At 55.5% G+C, this 23,764-nt stretch overlaps 1 protein-coding gene across 3 annotated transcripts in view; it reads right to left on the reverse strand.

Annotated features, from left to right (window-relative positions):
• The window catches only part of NCOR2 (nuclear receptor corepressor 2), a 161,922-nt gene that overhangs the window by 11,260 nt on the left and 126,898 nt on the right, over positions 1-23,764 (reverse strand). For 2 of the 3 annotated variants that reach the window (XM_008585917.1, XM_008585915.1), the window contains 17 exons: positions 23,184-23,358; positions 18,823-18,987; positions 17,567-17,706; positions 16,779-16,881; positions 16,508-16,612; positions 16,082-16,185; positions 13,089-13,239; positions 10,243-10,383; positions 9,858-9,944; positions 8,898-9,196; positions 6,948-7,302; positions 5,606-5,827; positions 4,808-5,059; positions 3,861-4,010; positions 3,553-3,702; positions 3,258-3,462; positions 878-1,305 (listed from right to left, as the gene is read on the reverse strand). In XM_008585917.1, coding sequence (XP_008584139.1) covers positions 878-1,305; positions 3,258-3,462; positions 3,553-3,702; positions 3,861-4,010; positions 4,808-5,059; positions 5,606-5,827; positions 6,948-7,302; positions 8,898-9,196; positions 9,858-9,944; positions 10,243-10,383; positions 13,089-13,239; positions 16,082-16,185; positions 16,508-16,612; positions 16,779-16,881; positions 17,567-17,706; positions 18,823-18,987; positions 23,184-23,358 — 3,232 coding nt within the window. The remainder of the gene's footprint in view (positions 1-877; positions 1,306-3,257; positions 3,463-3,552; positions 3,703-3,860; positions 4,011-4,807; positions 5,060-5,605; positions 5,828-6,947; positions 7,303-8,897; positions 9,197-9,857; positions 9,945-10,242; positions 10,384-13,088; positions 13,240-16,081; positions 16,186-16,507; positions 16,613-16,778; positions 16,882-17,566; positions 17,707-18,822; positions 18,988-23,183; positions 23,359-23,764) is intronic. The other variant, XM_008585916.1, reaches the window with a different exon arrangement.

Genomic DNA, 23,764 nt, shown 5'->3' on the forward strand with positions numbered 1-23,764 from the left:
ACAGAGATAAAACTGGGGGGGGGGGGCGTGCTGGGGGGAGAGAGATGAGAGTGCGATGGGGACGAGTGGCGAGTTCCTGATGAAGGCAGATGTGGGTGAGAGGCAGCAGGTAAGGGAGTTGGGGGAAGCCCCGCCTGGGCCACAGCCCCGGCACTCCCCCTTCCTTCAAAGTGGACCTGCGAGCTGGGGCTGAGGTCAGAGGCTGGACACAGGAGACACCCTTTTCTCCAGGGGGGCTGGGGACAGGGCACGCCTAAGACTCCCTCACCACCAGAGCAGGATGCAGGAGTCGGGGTTCCCAGCTCTTGCTGACAGTGTGGGCACCCTCTCCTCTCCCCATCTTCTCCCTGCACCACCTGCCTCAGTTTCCTCCAAACCAAACTCAATCTACACACAGCAGCGGGCAAAAACCATCAGCCCAAAGCCCTCTGCAGCCCGCTCCCTGCTCCCCAGACAAAGGCGCGAAGGGGAGAGATGGGAGGCGTGGTCGAAGTCAAAATCACAGATCCATTCATTAAAGGAAAAAAGTGAAAATTCAAAAAAAAATTATGACAAAACAATGTGCAAATGATGAGGTGCCCTCAAGTCGGGGGTGGACGGCAGCTTGAGGAATCATCAGAGCGTGCAAATCGACGAGGACGGGTTCAAAAACAAAATACCAAAACCAACAAAGAAAAATGGGGGGAAAAAATAAAAAGCAGAGATCTGAAAATATTTGTAGGCCACAGATGGGGTGGGTGGGCGGCAGGGCCGGAAGTCTTACCATCGCGAGGGGAGTCGTTGGCCAGCGAACCTCCTTCTCGCGGCCCCTTATCGTGAGCAATTTGACGCATGATTATCGCGTCTATGAAGGTGGCCGCTGTCAGGGTGGTCTTACCCAGAGAACGGAGTTCCAATTCCTGGATGGAAAAGGGTTTACTTTGAGTCTTTTCCCGGTGTGGATCCGAGGCCGAGGTGGGCGGTGCCGGTTGGTCCGGGCTGGTGTGATGGGGTGCGAGGCTCTTCGCTGGGGTGCGGGCGATGGCCGCGTGGGTGGAGCCGGTGGGCGCTAGGGGCCGGGGCTCGGAGCCCTTGCCGGGGGAGGAGGCGGGCTCCAGCCCGGAGCGGGCTGGGGGCTTGGTGAGGAAAGCATGGCTGGTGTCTGCACGGGGCCGCTCAGGCCGGGCGACCCGAGAGGCCTCCTTGGGTAGCAAGATGGGCTCCATGAGGGTAGGGTAGACCCCATCGAGGGTGCTGCCCAGTGCGCAGTGGGTGGCGGGTGGGAATGTGGCAGCCGGGCGGACAGGGGAGGAGGTGGAGGTGGACCTGGGGGACAAGAGAAAGGGGGTCAGGCAGCTGTAGGAGCCACTCCCTCACTCCAACACCCATGATGAGTCCCCACAGCCCTGAAATAATGACCACACTCCCTACTGCTCCCAGAGTAAATTTGGCCTCCTGACTGTGACCTGCAAGACTCTCTGTGACACTTTTCCCTACCCACTTGTTCATTCATTCACTCATCGCATCATTTCAAAACTTTGTACTGAGCACCTACTAGGTGCCAGGCGCTATCTAGCCACTGGGAATATAGCAGTGGGCAGAACAGATGAAAGCACCTTACCTTCTAGTTGGGAAGACAAACGATAAACGTGTTAACACATGAGGAAATAAATGAGCGACGTGAAGAGCTGGAACAGCCAGGGTGGGCACTCAGAGAAGAGCAAGAAAGCCCATTACCAGAGCTACGCACACTGGAGGATGGAGCCCAGCTCTGCCACCCTGGCCACAGAGCCAAAAAATAGCCAAATGGGGGGATACTTTACGAATGGAAAGTTCACTTGGGAAGAATAAGTTGCTTCCCAGTAGGTCTTGGGTTAAGGAGGGTATTGGGAAAGTCCCCCTCCCCACATTGAAGTAGCTCTGCCCATTGTCCTTGGGGTGTGTGTCACCAGAGGGGACTCTGGGAGCACACAGGGACCTGCGGAGCCTATCCCATCTTAGCAAACCTCTGTAACTTTGTCCAGGCAAGAGGGTACCGTCTCCTCCCTGTGGGTCTTGCTGAATTCAGGGAGGCCCAGCAAATCTCTCCTCACAGTCCTCAGTATCTCCCTCCCCACAGACTCTATCCTTAAATCAAACAACCTACCCACCTACTCATCCACCCAATCACTCAACCCACCATCTACCCACCTGAGCCTTCATTCATTCAGTCACCCACAATTATCTATCCACCCAGCTACTCCACTCATCCACCTACCTATTTATCCCCACCACCCATCCACCCACCTACTTGCCTACCTAACCCTACCACCCATCCACCCACCTACTTGCCTATCTAACCCCACCACCCACCCACCCACCTACTTGCCTATCTAACCCCACCACCCATCCACCCACCTACCCAACTATCTAACCCCACCACCCACCCACCCACCTACCCAACTATCTACCCATCCACCCACCTACTTGCCTATCTAACCCCACCACCCATCCACCCACCTACTTGCCTATCTAACCCCACCACCCATCCACCCACCTACTTGCCTATCTAACCCCACCACCCATCCACCCACCTACTTGCCTATCTAACCCCACCACCCATCCACCCACCTACTTGCCTATCTAACCCCACCACTCATCCTCCCACCTACCCATTCATCTAACCCCACCACCCATCCACCCACCTACCCAACTATCTAACCCCACCACCCATCCACCCACCTACTTGCCTATCTAACCCCACCACCCATCCATCCACCTACCCACATACCCATTCATTCAACGCAATCACCCAACCATCCACCTACCCACCTACACATTCACCTAACCTACAACCCATCCATCCATTTACCCACCTACCCATTCATCTAATCCAATCACCCACCCATCCACCCACACACCCACCCATTCATCTAACCCTACCATCCACACATCCACCTACCCACCTGTCCTCCATCTACCTACTCACTCATAATCTATTCATCTACCCACCCATCCATTCATCTGTCTACTTACCCATCCATCTCCCTATCCACCCACCTCCCATCTACTCACCCATCCATCCATCCTCTCCTCTACTCATTCCTCTATTTACCCACCCATCATCTATTCAGCCACCCACCTTCCTCCTAACCATTTACCCGCCCACCTATCTACTTAGTTACCCACCCATCATCAACCTTCTTTTCTATCTTCCAACCCATCAGTCCATTTGTGCACCCACCCACCTACCCACCCAACCACCCACAGGTCCCCTCCCTTGTGCCAACCTGGCCCACCTCAGGACTGTGGGCGTGCTGGGCTCCACGGAGGTGATGATGCCCTTCATGCCTGTGTTGTGCAGCACACTGGGTCTCTGCTGGAGTGCGTCCTGGGTCCGGGGGGAGATGGGCGAGTGCTGGTGGGCATGGGAGTGGGAGGCAGGGCGGCTGCTGCTGCCCCCTACCCCGCTGCTACTGCCACCACCGCTGCTCTGCTCCGTACCTGGCAACAGGCTGTGGTGTCAGAAGGGGGCAGGCCTCACATGGCCCGCCAGGACCCCCGGGGCTTGGGGCAGGGGTCTCTGAGGCCTACCAGGTCTCCAGATGGGTGCATGCTCCACTGTCGTGGAGGATGTGAGGATGGACTTCTCACGCTCCCGTTCCCGCTCCCGATCTCGGTCTCGTTCCCGCTCCCTCTCAGATGAGGACGTGGTGGTCGGTTTTGTCAAGTGAGTGGGACCTCCTGGGAAACCAAAAGGTCAGAGATTCAGCCCCTGGGGCCAGGAAGGGCATGGACTCATCTTCTGGGGTGGAACACAGAGACTGAGGTATCTGCTTGCCAATGCTTTAGCCCCTTCCTCGGATGCCAGGGCCCCAACCCAGGATGGGTTGTGGCGTTACCTGGGGATAGTGGGGAGGTGCTGTGGCGGCTACTGAAGGGCTGGGGTGCCGTGGGGAGGTAGGCGAGGCGGTCCATGGTGGTGGCTGGTGTGCCTGGTGTTGGCGGCACCAGCACAGGCAGGTGTGGCACTTGGGACAGGTCAATGATGCCTGTGGGAGGAAGTGGGGCTGTGGGTAGTAGCTGCGGGGTGGAAAGAGGCCAGGCTGCTGCTGGCTGGGCCGCAAGCCCCATGCACCAGCCGCAGGACCCCTGTTCTAAATGTCCAGATTCTTGCAGTCCCACCCCTCCCTGCTCCCCAGCCCTACAGGGCTGGCCCCGCAGCTGGCACCCCTGCAGCACCTCGGCTGCCCTTTCCGCTCTTTCAGCCTCTGACGCCTACACACTTGGTTCCCTGGACCCAATCCTCACTGCTTGAAACACCTCATGTGACCTGGCTTTTCCAAGTGGACCCTAACTAGTACTTGGTCATTCCAGAGTGTTTCTGGAATACTCTCCTTGAAAACTCATGTACAAAGTAGCAACAGGCAGTTTACAAGTCAAGCGAATCAAAATTCAAACAGCCTCGTGCTTTGACTTTTTTAAACTCCCAAGGACCCATGTACCAAAAGTGCACAAAGGCACCTGCATGCCCACTGTGTGTGCATTGAGGAGGCACACGCCAGGCACACAACCAGAGGCAAGCTGATGCCCACAGCACACACGCAAATGCACACTCATGGCACACACAGTCCCAAACCACCCAGCCAAGTTGTGTGTGCTGTCTAAGGTGCTCCCACAACCCCATAAGGGGACCGATTTGGGCTACCTCAGCAGGGACACAAAGGCCCAACGGGCACGCATGCATTCTCCGTACACTTGAGTGAGCCAGGGTGAACAAAAAACGAGCCCAAACTGCATGGAGGTGGTCTGCCCACCCATCTGCCTGGATGTGCCCCGCCCCACACACCTCGCGGGCCAGCGGCGTAGTTGAGCGCCAGCGAGGACTCCCGGGGAGAGAGGCCCCTCAGCATGTCAGCTCGCTGGGCCATGGCGGTGGCTGCGTTATGGTGCATCTGCTGCGAGGTGATGTAGTCATTGATGATGGTCTGGCGGTTCTCCAGAGCCGCCGTATCAGGGTAGCCACGGATGAGGTAAGGTGGGTACAGGTGCGGGTAAGTGGGATTGGGAGCCAGGTGCCGGGGCAGGTAATAGGCAGCAGCTGCTGGAAGAAGGAAGCGGGGATTAGGCTGCCTGTGCCTTGGCCAGAGAGTATTGCCCCACCTGCCTCAATGCGCCTCATCGGTGCTCAACTACGCTGCCTTAATGCTGCACTGTGACAGCCTCTCCCCCTTATGTGCGTGGGTCTCCAAAGCACTTGCCACAAAACAGAACTGAGGGCCCAAGAGTAGAAAAACATTTGCTTCCCAAATCACATGGGGGTGCCTTCTACTGATGTTTTTTTGCAGATCACTAATATACCTAAGGGATGCATCCTTTTAAAAAGGAGACTTTCAGATCATGTCTGTTCGGGAAATGCACATACTCAAGCCCTCATTTGATACATTTGCAATAGTAAAGGTACTGATAAGTCCTGCAGGAAAAAATAAAAACACTGAAAAACGTTTAACTCAGTATGTCCCTCAGACTACTAAACTGGTTATGATGGTGTTGTTGGGCCTCCCAATCTTTAGGCTTTGGTATCCCTGGGCTGAAACTGATGGGGTCCTCAAGTTGTGTACCATTTCCCCATTGCTGCGGGGTTCACCTGCATCCAGAGGGATCCCGCGGGGTATAGAAGTGGGGTCGAAGGCCAGTGGGATGTGGCCACGGTACAGGTCCACACCACTCACACCCCGAAGCAGGTGCTCATAGGGTGAGATGGGGTGGGGGTGGTGCTCAGGCACAGCGCTATGTGGGGACTTGGCGATCTCACGGGGTGTCGACGTCAGCTTTCGATCCTGGGACGCCTTGCTGGATGAGAGGCTGCCTGTGGGAATGGGCCAATAGGATGGCATTGGACTTCTGTGCCACCACCAGCCTAGCCTCCAATGTAGGGTCACTGGGCTAGTGTTCATGGGAAGCCATTTGGGGTAGGGTTCCTGGGGTCCCAAGGACCAGTCTACCCATTCACTCACTCATTTCTTCCTTTGCCTCTTAGTTCTTTTTCTCTTTCATTTACTAACTTGCTTATGTATTTAGTTCTTTTTTTTTAAAGTTATTCTTTCATTTATTCACTTGTTCATTCATTCAAGTCAATCGAAAAACATTTATGCAGCCTCTCCTCTGTGCCAAGCACTGATCTGAGAACTAGGGTTACCCCAGTAAACAAAACAGACAAAAATCCTGGTCCCCATGGAGCTGACATTGAATGTGGGAGACAGATGATAAACTGGTAAACAAATAAGAATTTCAGAGTGATAAATGCTTTGAAAAAATTTTTTAAATGTTGTAGAATGTGACCAAAATTGGAAGAGGGGGTTTTGGTCATAAGAAGCTCCCCTCTGTCCCCCAGAGGATGTGACATTTGAACAGAGACCTGAAGGAGGAAAAGAAACCAGTTAAGATCTGAAAGGTGAGGGGCATTTCAGGCAGCAGGCACAGCACCTGCAAAGGCCTCAGGCAAAGAACAAGCTGGGCAGGGTGGAGGAACAGAAGGAAAGGAGTCCCCTGCGGCTGAGTCTCCGAGATGAAGGAATGTGGCGGCACATGAGATGGGCGGGGACCGATCACGCAGGCTCCCCAAGGCCATGGTGAAAAAATTTGATATTTTTCTAAGTGCAGCGTGACGTTGTTAGAAGGAATGTAAGCAGGAGAGTGAAATAATTTGATTTACATTAAAAAAAAAACTATTCTGGCCATAGAGCAGATCACAGCAGGACCAGAGTGGGGTTGGGAAGCAGGTGAGGAATCGTGATGATCTGGGAGGTGGCAAGGAGTTAGAGAAAACCCTGAATGTGATTCGGAGGCAGAGCCCACAGGTCTGACAGACGGACTGGACGTGGTGGAGAGGGATGGCGTCAGGATGCCCCCGGTTTCTGACCTCAGCTAATGGTGGACAGTGAGGCAGTTTTCTGAGACAGCGAGCCCACCCCCCACACCCCACTCACCCTCTTGCAGGCGTGGTGTGGGCTCCCGCGTGGTCACGGGCGAGCCACGTGGCAGGTGGCCAGCGAAGGGTGCCCCATGGTCCTCGTAGGTCAGTGGGCTTTGCCGTGGCTTGCCCAGCTCAGGCACGATGACTGGGGCCCCACGGGTGATGGAGCCCCCTGAGCTGCTAACAGCCCCTGGCCGGCTCTTCAGGCTTTCCTCGTAGCAGGCACGCTCCAGCGCCCGGGTATCTGCCATCACGTCCAGTGGGTGCACAGGCGGGAAGGGGCGGCCGGGGCTGCCGATGATGGAGCGCACGTCGTGCTTCTTGGAGCCAGCAGAGGACGTGCCGCTGTCATACTTGAGTGGGGTACCCTGGGGGAGAGGGGGTGTGAGCACCAGCCTCGGCTGTAAGCCATGAGCCTAGACCAGCTGCATACCTTCCCTGAACCTGTTTCTCATCTATAAAACAGGAGTGACACATCAGGCTGTGAAGGGCAGGGGTACAGAGCGCTTTGGAAACTGAAATGGGCACACTGGTTACTCGCTGCTCTGCCCCCAGAGCTACCTGGAGGGCTGCAGAAAGGAGCAGAAAGTTCAGTGGCCGGCTCTCCCTGCAGCAAGCAGTGGACCATCTGTTTGCCCCTGGAATTTACTGGAAAGAGGCCAAACATTCCCATGTGGGCAAAAACCTGCCTCTGTTCAGTCTGGGACCCTCCATGGCCCACCCAATGCCAAGCTTGGAAATTCAGCAGCCAAAATTGGTTCCACCCATCCTGAGGCTACAGCCTTGGGATATGGAGGTCAGGGCTGAGGTTTATGTTTCCTCTCTGGCCAGAAAGGGTGGCTGCTTAAATGAGAAGGTCTTGCCTGTGAACAGAGCAGCCAGGCCACCTGGGTGAAGACCCCCCACCCCACTTGAGCAGGCTCGGGAACACTGGATACAGTGAAGCCCTAGGTCTGTGCAAGCAACAGAACTCTATTTACTCAGGAATGTTTTAATTACCTTCAAAGAAGAGGAAATGCCCTAATTTTTAAAAAGAATATTCTAGAATTAGATGGCTCCCTACTTGGACCATGGCAGATTCTTGCCAATGGCTCCACAAATGCTGGGAGGCAGAAAGCTGAACTCCTCCCAGCATTCAGTGACCTTCCTTCTGCTTCTGGGCACTTTCATGCCTTTACCAGAGCTGCGACCTCCCCCTCCCAGGATGCCCTCCCTAGTCCTGCCTCACAGCCTCACAGCTTCTGGGGAGGCCCCTGATGTGGTTCCCACTGTCCTTCCTCCTTCATATCAGGGAACTTCTGACCACGTGAAAGGACAGTAGCCCTCAGGGGGTTTCCACTGACCAGCTCCTCACACCATTGGAGCAGATCTTCCCCTACTGGGCTGGGGCCTCTTGGGGGGCTGGGACCTCGTAGGGTGCAACCTGCTGGTGGGAGTAGACACTGAGAAGCAAAGATGTTGCAGATTTAGCAACACCTGGATTTGGATTTCACAGCTACCATTACATGCTACATGATCCTGAGAGAGTTGCTTAACCTCTCTGAACCTCAGTTTACTCACCAATAAAATGGGGACAGTAAGATAAGTTCAGAGTGCTGTGAGGGCTAAATAAGTCATGTATGCAAAGTCCTAAGGCAGTGCCTGGCTCATAGCAAGGATTCAATCAATGGTGGTCACTTATTACTATGTTCAGTTCCGTGGCCTTGGGCAAGCTGCTTGGCCTCTCTGGGCCTCAGTTTCTCTACCTGAAGAATAGAGATAATGTATACAAACCACATAGGGCTGTAAATACAATTAAATGAGGTCATGGACCTAAAGCCCAGGACCCTGAAACATATGTGACAAATGCCCAGTAACCAGCAGCTGGGTGAACACGGGTAATTTGCTCAAGGACTGTGGGTTTCCCCCCTTGGAGAACAGCGCCTAACAGCCCCCGCCACCCTGCCCCAATCTCGTTCCAAACCTGTGTGATGGAGCCCTCCTTGAGTGGCCGTGGGGTCAGGGGCAGCTCGGGTGTGCGCCGCAGCTCCTCGCGGGGGATCTCGTGGATCGAGCGGCCTGCCTCCTTCACTGTTGCCACCAGGCCCTCGTGGGCTGGCTTCAGCTTCAGGGGGCCCAGGGCTTCCAAGGGCCGGGTCTTGTAGGCCTCAGCCAGGTCCCGTGGGGGTGGCGGGGGTGGGGGTGGCGTGCCCTCGCGCTTCAGGAGCTTGGCCTCCCGACGCAGATAGTCCTCCTGAGCCTCCACGTAGGACCGCGGGATCCCTGCAGGGTGGATGACCCTCAGCAACTGACCCGCCTCATCACCCCCAACTGGTTCCTCCACACCCGCAGTTCTGGAGCTGGACTGCCTGAGTTCAAATCCTCCCTTGCTGTGTGACCTTGAGCATGTGACTTGACATTTCTGAGCCTCAGTTTCTTCATATATAAAAGGAGAATATTAAATAAAACCATCTCGCCAAGTCATAAACATGGAACAAAATAATGCTGATAAAAGGCACAAAACTGTGCTCACAGGGACTGGCCCTGCCACTGACTGTCCACCAGAACTTGAGTGAGTCATCTGACCTCTCTGAGCCTCCTACCCACTGTATCTTCTTCACCAAGCCTGCACCATGAAATAACACGAGTTGTACCTGGACTAGTGCTGAGCATGCAGCAGTTGCTCCGTAAGTGCCACCTACAAAGCAGGGCGCCAATGGGCAGTATTTGCTTTCTCTTTTTGTTTTCAAATAAATAAGAACTACCCTTGCTCCATAATTCCATCAGCATGCGTCCCCGTCACATACACCCATGTTACGTGCCTTTCCACATGGCTCTCCTGAGTTCCCAGGGCACTCTGAGGGGGTCTCTCCCCGCCCTTATCCACTTGACTGTACACCCCCTGAGGGAGCCCAGTGGCTGGGACCGTGGTGGGGGGACGTACCTTGTGTGATGGAGCCACGGACATGGTGCTGCTCTTTGAGATGGTGGGGGCTGTGTCGCTCAGGTGGAATGGCACGGCCCATGAGACCTGGGGGAGAGAGAGCAAGGTTTCATAACATGGGTCCCAGAGCCAGCACTAGGCAGTGACAGGTTCTACAGCCCCTAACAGGAATCCCCATGAAGACAGTGGTGGAATAGGACCTAGCAGGCCAGTGTCACATTTCCTGAGTCCTGATCTGTCTCCAGGTTGAACCTCAGAAAACCCAGCCTCAGTTTCCCCACCTGTAATATATGGCCAACCATCCCACCCTCTCCCTCATCGGACACTGAGATGAATGCTCTCTCCACTGCTGGGAAGCCCCCCGGGGCAGGTGTGAGGCCCCCACCTTCAATGCTGGCTGAGGAGATGGCCCTGCTGACACGGCCCTCCATCATGTCATAGGTGCGCTTGGGGGCAGCCGTCTCATGGGTGGGTCCTGAGCTGCTCCTGCCGTCCTCCTTGGAGCACTGGGACACAGACATGCTGCCTGGAAACCAGACACCACGCAGGGTGAGGGGCCAGCCATGGGACCGTGTGGACTGGGCTGAGGACCAGTGGACTGGTAGGTGCCAGCAGGCAGGGGCCACGAGGCCCTGCAGATTGTGTGGCTTAGAGCCAGCTGGCATGAGGCTTCCCAAGGGGATCCATAGCCTGTGGTCCAGCCTGGGGCCGGCCAGCAGGACCTTGGCAATCAGCCTCTGAGCTTTCCTGGGGAATTTATAACAGATGGGATGGACAGGACAAGCTGCCTGCCCCTGTACCCCAAATCCTGCCAGGCTGTCATGTTGGCAAGTAGGTGTGTGTCTCTCATCACACACGAGGATGTGAGCCTGTGTGCACACACCTGGGCGCCCACATGTGACACGAACATGTGTACACACACACATGCACATGGGCACAGATGCACCAGCAGAGCTTGATCATGCAGGGCAAGCACAACCATTCGTGTGTATCAAGGTGGGTCTGTGTATGGGAGTGGATGTGTGTTTGCACACGTGTGCCTGACCACTGAGGACAAAGCGAGTCCATGTACGCATGTACCAGAGTGTGCCTGGTGCTATACAGCTTTGCATGTTTGTATGTGTGGTCACACCCAGAAGCCTGCCAACATGCACACTTATGAACAAGTGTGTATGCACCCTGTGACAAGTCTGCATGGGAGTAGTATGTGTCTGGGGAGGGGGAAGGGGGAAGGAGTCCCTACCACGGAAGTGGCCTTGCCAAGCCAGGGGCAGGCCAAAGGGCCCCAGCTCACTGCTCCCTGGACAGGCCAAGTGTCTGAGCAGACGGGAGGCAGCCCTGAGAAGCAAAGGCTCACCTGGTGGGTGGGTCCTGTGTTGCTGTTCTAAAATTTTTCCAAATGAACTGCTGTTTCTGTTTAAACACTGGGAGATGTCAGATAAAGTGGAGAGATTGGAAGTCTGGCTGACAACCAGCTAGTGGTGAGCCACAGGCCTCCCCTCTCCCTACTGCCTGCCTTGCTCCCAGCCCCAGGAAGCATAGGAGAATCTGAAAGCCCCGATTGAAACTCACTTTGAAGATGATATAAACTCATGTCCTGAGGGCCAGCCCATGGCTCACTTGGGAGAGTGCGGTGCTGATAACACCAAGGCCAAGGGTTCGAATCGCTATATAGGGACGGCCGGTTAGCTCACTTGGGAGAACGTGGTGCTGACAACACCAAGTCAAGGGTTAAGACCCCCTTACGGGTCATCTTTAAGAAAAAAAAAAAAAGTAAGCTCAAGTCCTGTAAAGGCTCAAGAACTGGTCTGGGGTCCCAGGCTGCGATTCCACCCAGTGCTCTCTTGACATAGCCCCTTGATTGCCACCCCCCAACCCTTCCCAGGGCTCCTTGCCACATCCCCGGACACTCAGCCCTGGGGTACTGAGGCATGGAGCTGGCGCCGAAAATGCAGCTGATGGTCCGTGCCCAGGACAGTCTTTACTTAGCAGCAGAGAGAGGTGCATGCCTAAGCCACAGGGGACCACCTCCAGTTCCCAGGACTGGGGAGGGGGCTACCAGACACAGGCGGAGATAGCTGCAGAAGAAAGAGATACCCTCAGGAAGAGAGGCAATTTAGGGCCCGGCAGCTGCCAGCCACATGAGGGTGTCATTAGCAGCTCTCATTGCCACACCCCTGGGTGCCCAAGGCTGCCGGGAAATCCACTTTCCCAGCACTCCTTTCCCTTAGCTCCTTCCTGGCCGGCTTCCCTGTTTCCAGAACCCGAACCCAGAAAGGCAGAGGAGGGCGGATGGCTCTGAAGCAGGGGCCTGGGGCATAAGCAGGGGCTGGAGGGTCACTCTGGCCATCACAGATAATTAGAAAGCTTGGGGTTTGTCAGAAGTGTAGGTCTGGAGGCCTGGCAGTGTGAGTCTGGGCTTCTGACCTGGCCTCAGTTTCCCTGCTATACTCCTAGCAAGGCTGGCCACTAGTTTGTTTCCTAAATTATAAAGAACTGGGCAGAGGTGAGAGGCAGCTAAGGCCAAACTTTACCTGCTGCTGGCTTGCACACCTGCAGGGACGGGGAGGTTACCACCTGTCAGATTGTGTTTCCTAATATCCCAGTCCTGCCTCCCCGTGAAGCCACATCAATGGGCCAAACACCCTCCTCTCCTGACCCTAGGCCTCCTTTTCTCTTGAGGGTCCAGGAGGGTGGCCACACAGAAGGGCCACTGGATGGGGCTGTACCTCAGTTTCCTCACCTGTAAAATGGGAATAAAAACCTTTGTCCTAGTTCTCAACCACACAAGGCTGACAGGAGGGGCACAAACTCCCCCAGCCTGTTTTCCAAAGGCATCTGGCTGCCCTTTAACCCACATTACATTTTTCGGAACCTTCCTCTTTTTACCAACTCCAGATGCACCAAGGCCTGTGGCTCAGCAGACAAGCTGAGCTGTGTGGGCAGGTTTCCACAACTCAGAATTAACCTCCCATTCCCTGAGAGCTCCCTGAGGGTGGGGACTTCATCTGTGCCCCCAGCCTCTGGCATATGATGAGCTCCCACAAGACCAAATGACTGAATGACCAACTTTCCTCCCAGGTCCCCCATTAATCCTCTCACCAAAAGTTTCTTTCCTGGGCATCAGAAATCTCTGTGAATGGGAAGGAGAGTGGGGTGAGGGCTTGGCCACCTTCTGCCCACCACGCCACTGCCTCGCAGCTGTTAACAACAAAACACTCAGCAACTCACCCTCGTAGGACAAGACGTGGCCCTTCTTGCCTTCATAGATGACATGGCCCTTGGGCAGGCCATCTTCCCGGCTGCGGTCCAGGCGGCTGGGACTGTCCTCGCCAATGATCCTGGTGATGGTGCCCTTGTACAGGACATCAGCTGGAGTGCCCTGCAGGTGCAGAGGGGTAAGCACCCAGGGGGCTGTGGCAGAGACTTCTCATGACCCAAATCCACACACACACTCACATGTGTGCACATGTGTATTGGTGTATACAATGCACACGTGTGTACACACATGTGCTGTCTCAAAAGGGAGGCAGGGCCAGTCAGACCACCGTGCAGAACACCACACATCAGAAATATTAAGAATAAGTATCACTTATCAAGTGCTTAGTACATAACAGACACTGCTCTGAGCACTTTCTACATATCAACTCATTTAATCCTTGAAATTGCCCTAAGGCAGGTAATATTTAGGTACTCTCATGCCTATTTCAGATGGGGAAATTGAGGCACAGAGAGGTTAGGAAGCAGAGCTGGGATTTGAACCCAGGCAGCTTGGCCCTGGAGTCTGTGTTCCAGCCACTGTGCTACTGCATGGGCTTGACTTTCCTGCTACTTTCACCTCCTGTGATAAACACTCACGGGTAGAGGTGCTGGAGTTTGGCTGCTATGCTGTGCCCATGACCACGTGTCGTGCATTTTGGTTTCCCAAAACCAGGACAAGGACTCAGGTATGGGCAGCACACCAGAAATGTCAGCTCTAACCCAGGGTTTCTCACCCTCGGCACTACTGGCATCTGAGCTGTATCATTCTTTGCTGGCACTGTAGGACATTTAGTGGCATCCCTAGCCTCAACCTGCTAGATGCCAGTAGCATGTGCTTCTCCAATCCCCTGCTCCCAAGTTGTGACAATTGTAAATGTCCTTAGACATTGCCTAATGTCCCCTGGGGGGCCAACCCCCTCACCCCAAATTGAGAACTATTGCCTTAGAGGGAGCAAGCCCTGTTAGGGGATGTGTTCAAGCAGAGAGCCACATGGTGTGGCCTCCTGCCTGGGGTGACTTCCAAGAACACCAGTGTGGAAGGTTACAATATGACTCCAGAGTCAGACCATGGGGTGTCAAACAACAACTTTAGCACCAAGTTGCTGTGTGACATTTGTCAAGTCACCTCACCTCTCTGAGCCTCAGTTTGCATATCTACAAAATGGAGATACTCTGCGTCGATGATTCTCAAAGGCACCCAGCACAGATAAGGTGTTCCCAAATCCTGATGTCCTCTTCTCTATGATTTCAGGAGCAGATTCAATGATGTGGGGTCCTACTATGTGCCAAGCCCTGCACTGGTGGATCTTCTCTGCTGAGGAACATCCCCTGTGGGGGAGGGGCAGCACCTGGCAACCCCTGGGCATTTATCCCAGATCCTGGTCTGTGAGGAGGGGAAACACAAGATGCCCCGAATTCAGATGAGTCTCCCCAAGCTCAAAACAAACGTTCTGAGTTAGGACCTCCCTGTTACACTTTAGAATACTTGTGCACAAATCATATGTACAAATGGGTGTCAGGCCAGGGGACAGCTCTGGGGCAGCCACCTCTCTTGTCAGGAGAGCACAGGGTAGTGCAGTCCATGACATCCTATAGGGAATGGCCCTTCCAGAGGCAGATGACACAAGTGCACCTGTTTCTGTATCTTGGACAACTTCAGATGGTCCATGTCGGAACTGGGCTTGTACTGGGGAAATTAGTGGCTTCCTAAATGCATGATAAATGATCGAAAGGGACTCTCGCTGGTGAAACTGAAGGCATCTGATGTTTTCAAGTTACAGTATTTTAGAAGTGCTATCTTCTGTGGCATGAACAGAGGACAGAAATCCAGCAAGGCTGGTGGCCCCTGCTCTTGGGATAATACACTGGACAAACTCCTAGGAACATGGATACTTCTATTTGCCTAATGTCTGCTTCAAGGATGTGAGTCTGCAGATACTTCTGCCAAAGACGATAGAAGGGGCACACGTGACCGAGATGACTTGGGTCACAGACACATGGAAACCTGGGGCAGATGGAAGCCCAGGAACTTCAAATGTCGACCTTTAATCCCTACAACTTCAGGAGAATGACTCTGCTAGGAATGTTTTCACCAAAGAGGAAACTGAGTCAGGTAGGGGCAGTCCCCTGCCTGAGCGTGTGGCAGAGCTGGGACCCCAGTGTCCTCAGCCTGACTTTTGCCCCAAGCATTTGCTCTTTGCACTCAATGAAGCTGCCTTTGAAAGCTCAGGATTTCAGAACCTACTGATTTCACAGAAATACGGAGCATGAAGGGCCTCCTCTACAGTGTCATTTGAGGCCACTCAGGTCAAAAACACGTCACTCTTGCCCAAAGTTCCACCAGGAACATGCGCATGTGTGAGTGTGTGTGGGTGTGCACAGGATCTCCATTCTCTGGCACGGGGTTAAGGCCCAGACACACCTGGCACAAAACACTGAGTCCACCACATACTAGCTGCACATGCCAGGGACCTTCCCACCTCTTGGCCTTTGCACATGCTGTTCTGTGGGCCCAGGAGGCTGTTCCCTGAGATCCCTGCATGGCTCACACTCTCCGTTTCTTCTGGCCATGGCTGGCACCTTCTGGAGGGGTCTCCCCGCTTGCCTGTCTAAGCGACCTCCCTGGTCCCAGGCATTCTCAGTCATAGGGTCTTGCTCACTTCAAAGCACTTGATACCCCGAAACCATCCCGTTCAATGTTTACCTGTCTACTTATTTCGGCCTGCTTCCCTCCACTACAGACAGCTCCTTGAGGGCAGTGAGTTTTGAGTCCTGCTCAGCACCCCAAGTGGCTGATTCTATGTAGACCAGGTGAATGTTCTCAGAATGCACTGCTGCCCCCCAGGTTGTCACCCTGTCTACTGTGGCTGGTGCTAGGCAGCAGCGATGACAAAGAGAAATAAGATGGGTTGGCCCAGTTCTAGTTCCACCCTGGTCTTTCATGACACCCCCCAGACACCTACGTGGGTAATGGAGCCGCGGTACGTGATGGAGCTCTCCGAAGGCACCCGTGTGCTGGGGATACCTTTGGTGATGCTTCCGCCTGGAACTGAACCCAGAGCTGTCCCTGGAAGACATGAGACATGGGGGCTTAAGGACTGTGTGTCTGTAGCCCCTCCCCAGGCCCCAGGCCCGAGAGCCACCCTGATTGGGCTCCTCGTGACCCACAAGTCCCGCTCGGTGTCTCAAACCAGAGGGTACCCATCCCCTAAATGGTGAGGGAGACAATTGTGAAGAGGAGCTTCTGGACCCTCTGAGAGATAATGTTTCTCAGCAGGTTTTGAAAAGGGACCCATTCCTGCCTCAATCATCCAACATCAGTGGGCAGATACTAGGGACAAGGGGCAGAAGGGCAGTCCAGGGCCTGTCGGGGGACTTCAGGCCCTTACCTCTCAGTACAGATGTTTCCTGTGCTGTAGGCACCCCCAGGCTCTCTGGTGGCCCAGCCTGGCCCCGTGGGGACAGCTGCTCCTGCTTCACTCCGCTGAAGGGCGCTGAGGACCAGCAAGAGGGGTGAGCCATGTGCCGCTGGGGCGGGGACATAGGGACATCTCTCCCACCCCATCTGGCCCCAGGGCCAAAGCCCAGGTCGGTAAGTGGATGTGGAGTGCCCCTCCCCCCACATGCAGGCCATCCAGGTGGGTGGACCAGGCTCCTTACCCAGTTTTTTGGGGTCCATGGCAAGTGGCAGCCCCATGGTGATGGGGCCCACCGGGGCCTTGGCATGCTCTGAGTATGGGACGTGGAGCTGGACTGACATTCCCTGCAGTGGCAGAGTTGTGGGGTCAGGGGGGCCCCACATTCCTGCTCCCACACGCCCCTGTCAGAGAGACCTGATGCCCCCTTTCATGAGGGCCCACAAGGATGCACAGGTCAGAGTCCTAACCGTACTGCACAGCTGTGTGACCGTGGGCAAGTCACTGCCTCTCCCGAGCCTTGGTCACCTCACCTATGAAGGGACCATTGCTATCTGGTGCAGTTTAAAGGAAATGGTGCACAGAAATGGTCTGGGGCAAAGTGAACACCTCGTCCTGACTGTGCCTCATGGCAGGGGCAGGTCAGGGAGTTGAAAGGACAGATAGCCAGGGACTGAGTGCTCAGCACAGGCCAGGTGCCTAAGCCCTTTTACAGAGAGGGAAACCAAGGCACAGAGAGGTTAAGTGATTTGTTCCAGACCACACAGTCTGCTCCAGAGTCTGTGCTCTTGACTACCCCACAGTGAGCTCCCCAGGACAAGGTGCTGTGTCCTGAGTGCCTGGGGCAGGCTCCAGCCAACTCCAGCTCCAGCACTACCACGAATGGAGCTGATTCAGGCCTCTGAGGGCCTGGCCCCCTCCCGACTTCATGGGTCCCACTGCCCCACCTTACAGATGGGAGCCCCCGAGAGAGAGGAAGAGCCGCACTCTGGGCAGCCAGCTGCACAGCTGCCCCTGGGGGCTGCCCCTCACCTGGGAGATGGCGCCCATTTGCCTCTCGAGGACGCTGGGGTGCTTGGTGGAGGAGATGAGGGGCGGTGGGTTGGAGATGGTGGGGGGGCGTGGCAAGACGGGCCGGGCGCTGTCATGCAGGCCCAGGGGCAGCGCGTGACCTGTAGGGGACATGTCTGTCTGTCCATCAAGGGGCCAAGGAGTGGTCCTGCCCCTGCTAGACACTGCCCCCCACACCCCCAGGCCATTCCCCATCTCTCCCGTGTGCTGCCTAGTAGGTGCCTGTCCTCACAGGTCCCTCTGCTGCCTTCCTGGCTCTGTCTTCATTAGCAGTCTGAGTCCTGGGTTCAGACACCAACACCCCATCAGAGCCTTCTTCCACCCTCTGCACTGTCCAGACCCTGGTCTAAGCCCTCTCAGCTCCCACCTGGACTCCCTACTGTTCTCCCCATTTCCACTTTATTCCCCTCCCCTCACAGGAACCAAAGAGATCTTTCTAAAAGGTCTACTGCTTCACAACCTCCCCACTGCTGTAACCTTCGATGGCTCCCCCCTGCCCTAAGATAAAGTCTTAACCTCCTGACACAGCTTTTAGGTTCACCTGGCCTGGCCCCTGCGGTCTCCCTAGGCTCACTGGGCACCAAGCTTCTGCCATGGCAGCCTGATTCAGTGTCTCGAGCTTCACCTGCTCTTTCCTGCCTCTGGACCTTTGCACATGCTGTTCCCTCTGCCGGGTGTGCCTTTTTCTTTCTCCTGGCTTCCTTGGCCCACTCATCTTTCAGGGTCAGCTTTGCATAGCATGGCCTTTGCCAACGTCATAGCCAGCATCAGCCCCCAGCTATGCCACTTTTATTGCTGGCAAGGCCCAGCGGGACTGGAGAACCCAGAACAGCTCTCAATCTCAGCCTCACTGTGTCAGTGAACCAAAGCAGCGTCCCTCCTCCCCTCCCAAGGCTTCTCTCTCCACTCGCGCATTCTCTAGCTCTAAGCCATGGTGGAAAACAAAGCTTCCCCCTAAGCCTGCTCCTCACTAGCTCAAGCACTTCCTGGGGCTTCCTACTGCCAGTCGCTTCAATCCCAATACTACAGTTTTCCCAAAAGGTCCCCTCATTCCCCTCCACTGACTGACCAGGTCATCCCTTCTGCCAAGTCCCGTCAGACTCTAAGATCCTCCCGCATGCAGTATTGAGCCAGTGCACGTAGTTGGTGTCCAACGATGGCGCATTGGCTGATTCAGTGTGGCAGCTGAGAAGCCCAGGCTTGGGTGAGCTACTCACCGGGTGGAGCATAGGAGAAGGCTGAGGGGTCCGGGGCATGTGGGGAGGCCTTGATCACCTCACGAGGGGGCACAGGGAAGGGCAGGCCCGACGTCCAGCAAGGAGGCTCTGTGGGCAGCTTCTGGCCGTCAGTCGCGAAGGCCGGGAAGAACACAGGCTTCTCTGCTGAGGGCACAAGGCTGGGCGGTCAGGACGCTTGGCTGCCTCTGGGGAACCCCACGGCCCCAGCCGACCCTGCTCAAACTAGACCGTCCCCACACCTGCATCACTGGCCTTGGGCAGGGGCGGGGGTCCCAACCACCAGTAACAGAGGCCTGTGACAGCCTCTTCCAGGAAACCCCCAAGTCTGCCCACCCAGGCGCCGCTCCGTGCCCCCATGATGTCCTGTTCTGTGTGGGAGCGTGTCTCGGGGAGCGGACTGGGGGCTCTCAGCTGCCTGAGACCACCGGGAGCCTCTGAGGACTAGAACAGGACCCTCAGCCCTGGATCCCCCGTGGGCACTCAATCAGCGCCAGGCCAGCATGGGGCCCTGGACAAACTTCTAAAACAGGGGGCCCGCTTGTCGCCTGATTGTGTAAATACACTTTTACTAGAGCGTGGTCACATTTGTGCATCTATTTATTGTCTCTGCAGGGCTAAGTAGTCTGGCCCACAAAGCCTAAAATATTTACTGTCTTGCCTTCTAGGGAAAAAGTTTGCTGGCCTGAATGTGACACAGAGCTGCTTTACCTGCTGTGATGTGTGCATGTGAGTGCCGCAGCAGCAGGGGTGGCTAGGAGCCCAGACGCTCCAGGTAACAATAATCACAGCATCAGCCTCTTGTTGAGCACGTACTAAGTGCCAGGCACAACGCCAACACCAGTATGGCCTCTGCGAGCCTCCTAACAAGCTCACACAAAAGAGACTACTGCGAGACCCACCTTGCAGAAGGGACACTGAGGTGCAGACATGTCGCTGGACTTATCTAAGGTCACCAGAAAATATTTGGCCAGGTCAGGATTTGAACCCCATGCGGCTACGAGTAAGATGGCTCTCCTAGGGCCTCCCGCGGGCTGACACTAATCTAAGTGTATTTACTCATTTATCCTCACAGTACTCTTCAAGGAACTGACTATGATTATCCCCATTTTACAGATGGGAAAACTGAGGCTCGGAGAGGTTAAGTCACCTGGTCAAAGCTCCCGCTAGCAAGTGGCAGATGGGAGCTTCAAACCCAGGTGGGGGGCTGCAGACCACAGCTTTAACCTTGGTTAATACACCACCTCGCCCGTGGGAAAAGCAGCAATGATCAGCCCTCGATTCTCAGGCCGGGGGCACCTGTAGACACAGCTGGGGCTGAGGGCTCAGGTCTGTCTTCACACTGTCCTCCCACTTGGTCTCTCACGCTTTGCTGAAATCTGCCCTAAGCTTTGAACCTCTTCCTGAGGATACATCAGGGGAGGAGATAACTGGCTGAGAAGTTGGGCAGGGACACCACCTGTCAATGACAGGACCCTCCAGCTCCTGGGACAAGAATGGCAGGCAGGTGTCATCCCTTGGGCCACCCCCAGATGACCAAAGGAGGTTCCGAAGGCCCATCAGGGTGTGGTGGGAGAGTGTTCAGATTGATTAGTGATGCCTGCTATTGGCACAGCAGGTGGGAGCAGAGGCCTGCATGCTGCAGAGTCTCCACGTCTCTCCTAGGAGAGACTGAACTTGTGCCCTCATGTCAGCAGCCCACAGGAGGGGGTCACAGATGCAGGGGGTAACTCCATATGGGGATTCTTATTCTCAACCAGCCCTACAGGACCTGCCCCGGGCCAGGAAATTCCTCAAACGCTCTAGACCTGGCTCATTCAGCTACCCAGGCTGCACTGCTTCCTTCAGCTCAGCTCTGGAGAGCTTGGGGGAGGAGTGGTGGGGGGAGCCATTGGTGCTGGAAGGGAAACTTGGAGGTGAGCCAGGCTGGGCGGGCGGCCGGGAGCCTGGAGAGACAACCTGTTCCTCCAGCTGGACCCAGGAGAGCCCGAGGGACTGGCTTGGCTGTGCTGCTCCATGTAGGAGCCAGCAGCAAAGGAGGCCTGATTCCTGAGAGACCAGAGAGGTAGTGCTGGGTGTCAGGTTCACACGTGTCCCCGAAGGAGCTGAGCTGTAAGCCAGGCTGCGTGAGAAAGGTATGTGGTGCCTGGCGCCAGGTGCACCATCCCGTGGGGAGCGAGTCCAGGAAACAGCATGGCCCCCGGCCACATCAAAGGGCCAAGTGCCAGCTCAGAGACAGCTGGCCAGTGGCTCACTCTCTCCCAGGACAGGGGCCTGTGACCCAGCCCAGCAGGCCCTGGTTGGCCCCGTGTGGTTTCACCCTGTTCAGATCTGACACTGGCAACGCTGGCTGGGCTCCTGACATTGATATGCAACCCCACCTGGCCCCCAAACCACACTGCACCCTGGCCCAGAAAAGACCACCCCTCGTCACAGGGAGCCCAGGTCCCAGCGAAACATCTCTACCCTCATCCCTATACTGGCTTCGTCACCAGGTCCTGCTGGCTTTGCCTCTGAAGCAAACTCCCAATCCACCCCTTTCTCTCTACCTCTGTGCCACCTGAAATCCAAGCTGCCTCTGTCCCCTGCCAGGACCAGCGCTGTGGCCTCCTGCTTCTGCCCTTGACTCCCTGTAGCCCTTTCTCCTCAAATGACCAGAGAAAGATCCTTCCAAAATATAAATTGGATTACATACCCCCCTGCCCCAAACACATTCACTTAAAATCCTTCCAGTGGCTTCCTCTGCACCTAAGACAAAATCCACTCTGCCATGGTCCACAGGGCCCTATACAATCTGGTCCCCCATTGCCTTCTCTGACCTCCTATCCTATCAGCCCCACAGCCACAACTGCCTCCTGGCAACTCTTCAAACACCCCAAGCTTGTTCCCTTCCCAGGGCCTTTGCACGTGCTCTCTCTGCTGTCTGGAGCGCCCTTCCCCAGATCTTCTCACGGCTGGCTCTTCTCTCCTGCCTGAGCTCGTCTTATTGTGCAACCCATTTTTTCCCTTTGTTGGAGGAACTACTCTAAAATCACCTTGCTTCGTTATGTGTTCCGTGTTTAATGTCCTTCTCACTTACAGAAACAGCAGCCCCTAGAGCCAGGACTTGACCTCTGCACTGCCAAACCCCAACTCGTAACAGTGCTCAGTGATCGTAGATGTTCAACAGACGGGCTGGCCCTGGGTGCTGGTGCGCCCGCCCATGGGGCGGCCCTTCAGCCTTCTGCAGAAGGGGGAGTCGGGCAGGCAGCTGATTAGACAGGGAGTGTCTGGCAGCCCCTCCTTCTAGGACAGCCCTGCTCTTTGTCCTCCTAGGAGGCCCATGCCGAGGGCCAGCCTGACTTTCTAGAGAAACAGAGATGCTACACACAAGGTGCCAGGGAGGGGCGGCTGCTGGTGACACTGACTGCCTGGGCCTGTCCCTGGGCTGTGCTAGTCAGGGAGGCCAGTAAGGGGTCCTGCTGCTTTTAGATTCTTAGAACAGCCAGCAGGAGCCTGAACTAGCCCTGAGTGGGGGACCTCTAGGGGGTCAGTCCCCAATGCCCGCCATGTTCCAATTGTATTTGCTGCATGCCAGGTGGATCTGGGAAGAGTGCCTCTTTGGGGACACAGGCTCAGATTTCCCTGGGTCCACTGGGGAGTGGGGCAGAGAGAGAAGATTCAGAGAACAAGAAACCACGCCCGCCTATCTCCTGACCTTGAGCCTCACGTGGTGACAATAAAGTACGCCCCAAGCAGTTGCTGTAACACAGCTGCTCAGGGAATCACCCTATGCCTCCCCAGTGAACCCAGCTACCTTGGCCTGGAACAAGGTCAAGATGAGGGCTGGAGAGGGCAGCATGTTCTGCCCAGCTCCAGGGCTGCTGCTAGCCGGGCACTGTGCATCATCTGTGGTTCTCGGAGCTCATGAGTGGACTGAATTCCGCCAGATCAGACGCTGGCCCACAGACATGTTTTTGTGGGTGTACAATGCTTTTGAAAATTTTGAAAAGTTGCCAGTGTTGAGAAATGAGATTTCACAAGAAAAGACAGATTTCTGGCTTCTTGGAAAGAACCACCCCAAGGCCTGACTTGCCAAGTGGTGACTCTTGGCTGAGGCCATTATGTGCCCACTTTAGAAAAAACATGAGTTCTCCAATTTGCCACAGTCCCTACCATGCCCTACTGCCTCACACCCACCTGTTTTACTCATTTACTTTTACTCAATTCTGCCCTGCTGCTATAGACAGAGTTTACAACAGCTAGACACACAATGCCCTTTGTTCTAGACACACAAATATCTCTTATTGTCGCCCATCAGCTCTTCACTCCCCTGGGACCCTTAGATACTGGCACACACTTACCCTCCTTCTCGACGGGAGGCACAGGGCTCCTGCTTTTGCCTCGAGGGCTGCTGCTGGGCTGCTGCTGGGGGGAGTCGCTCTCCGGCTGCAGGTGTTGTGGGGGTGGCGGGGCAGGCGGAGCCGGCTTAGGGGGTGCTGCATCCTCCCGGGGAGGTTCATGGACTTTGGTGACCTGCTGAGGGAAGCAAGGAGATGTGAGCAACCTTAAAGGTGCCCGAAGGTGACAGAGGTCAGAGAGTGACCTTTTGTGACTAGCCTAGAAACCATGGCCCTGAAGAGGCAGCAAGATGCTCAAGGTCACATGTGAGGGCAGGAGGGGAGGTCCTGGCACAAAGCACATGGGGTTGCCTAAGCAGCATGGGTGTGCTCGCCTCTAAAAGAAGGGCCCATCCCAGCTGCCTAGTGGGGAATGGGAGGCTGGAGCTCCTTCCTGTACACCCAGCTCCTCTGAATCTCAGAGAAATCAGGACTGAAAAAGAGGCCTCGGGGAGCTGGCAGTGTGGCCTTGTCAGTTTGGGGTCTTTTAGCTCACAGACACCAGCTGCATCTGGGAAGCCCAGGCCCACCCCCTCCAAAGAGAG

This window comes from Galeopterus variegatus, unplaced genomic scaffold (genome assembly GCF_000696425.1).
Source record: "Galeopterus variegatus unplaced genomic scaffold, G_variegatus-3.0.2 Scaffold3754, whole genome shotgun sequence".
NCBI lineage: Eukaryota > Metazoa > Chordata > Mammalia > Dermoptera > Cynocephalidae > Galeopterus > Galeopterus variegatus.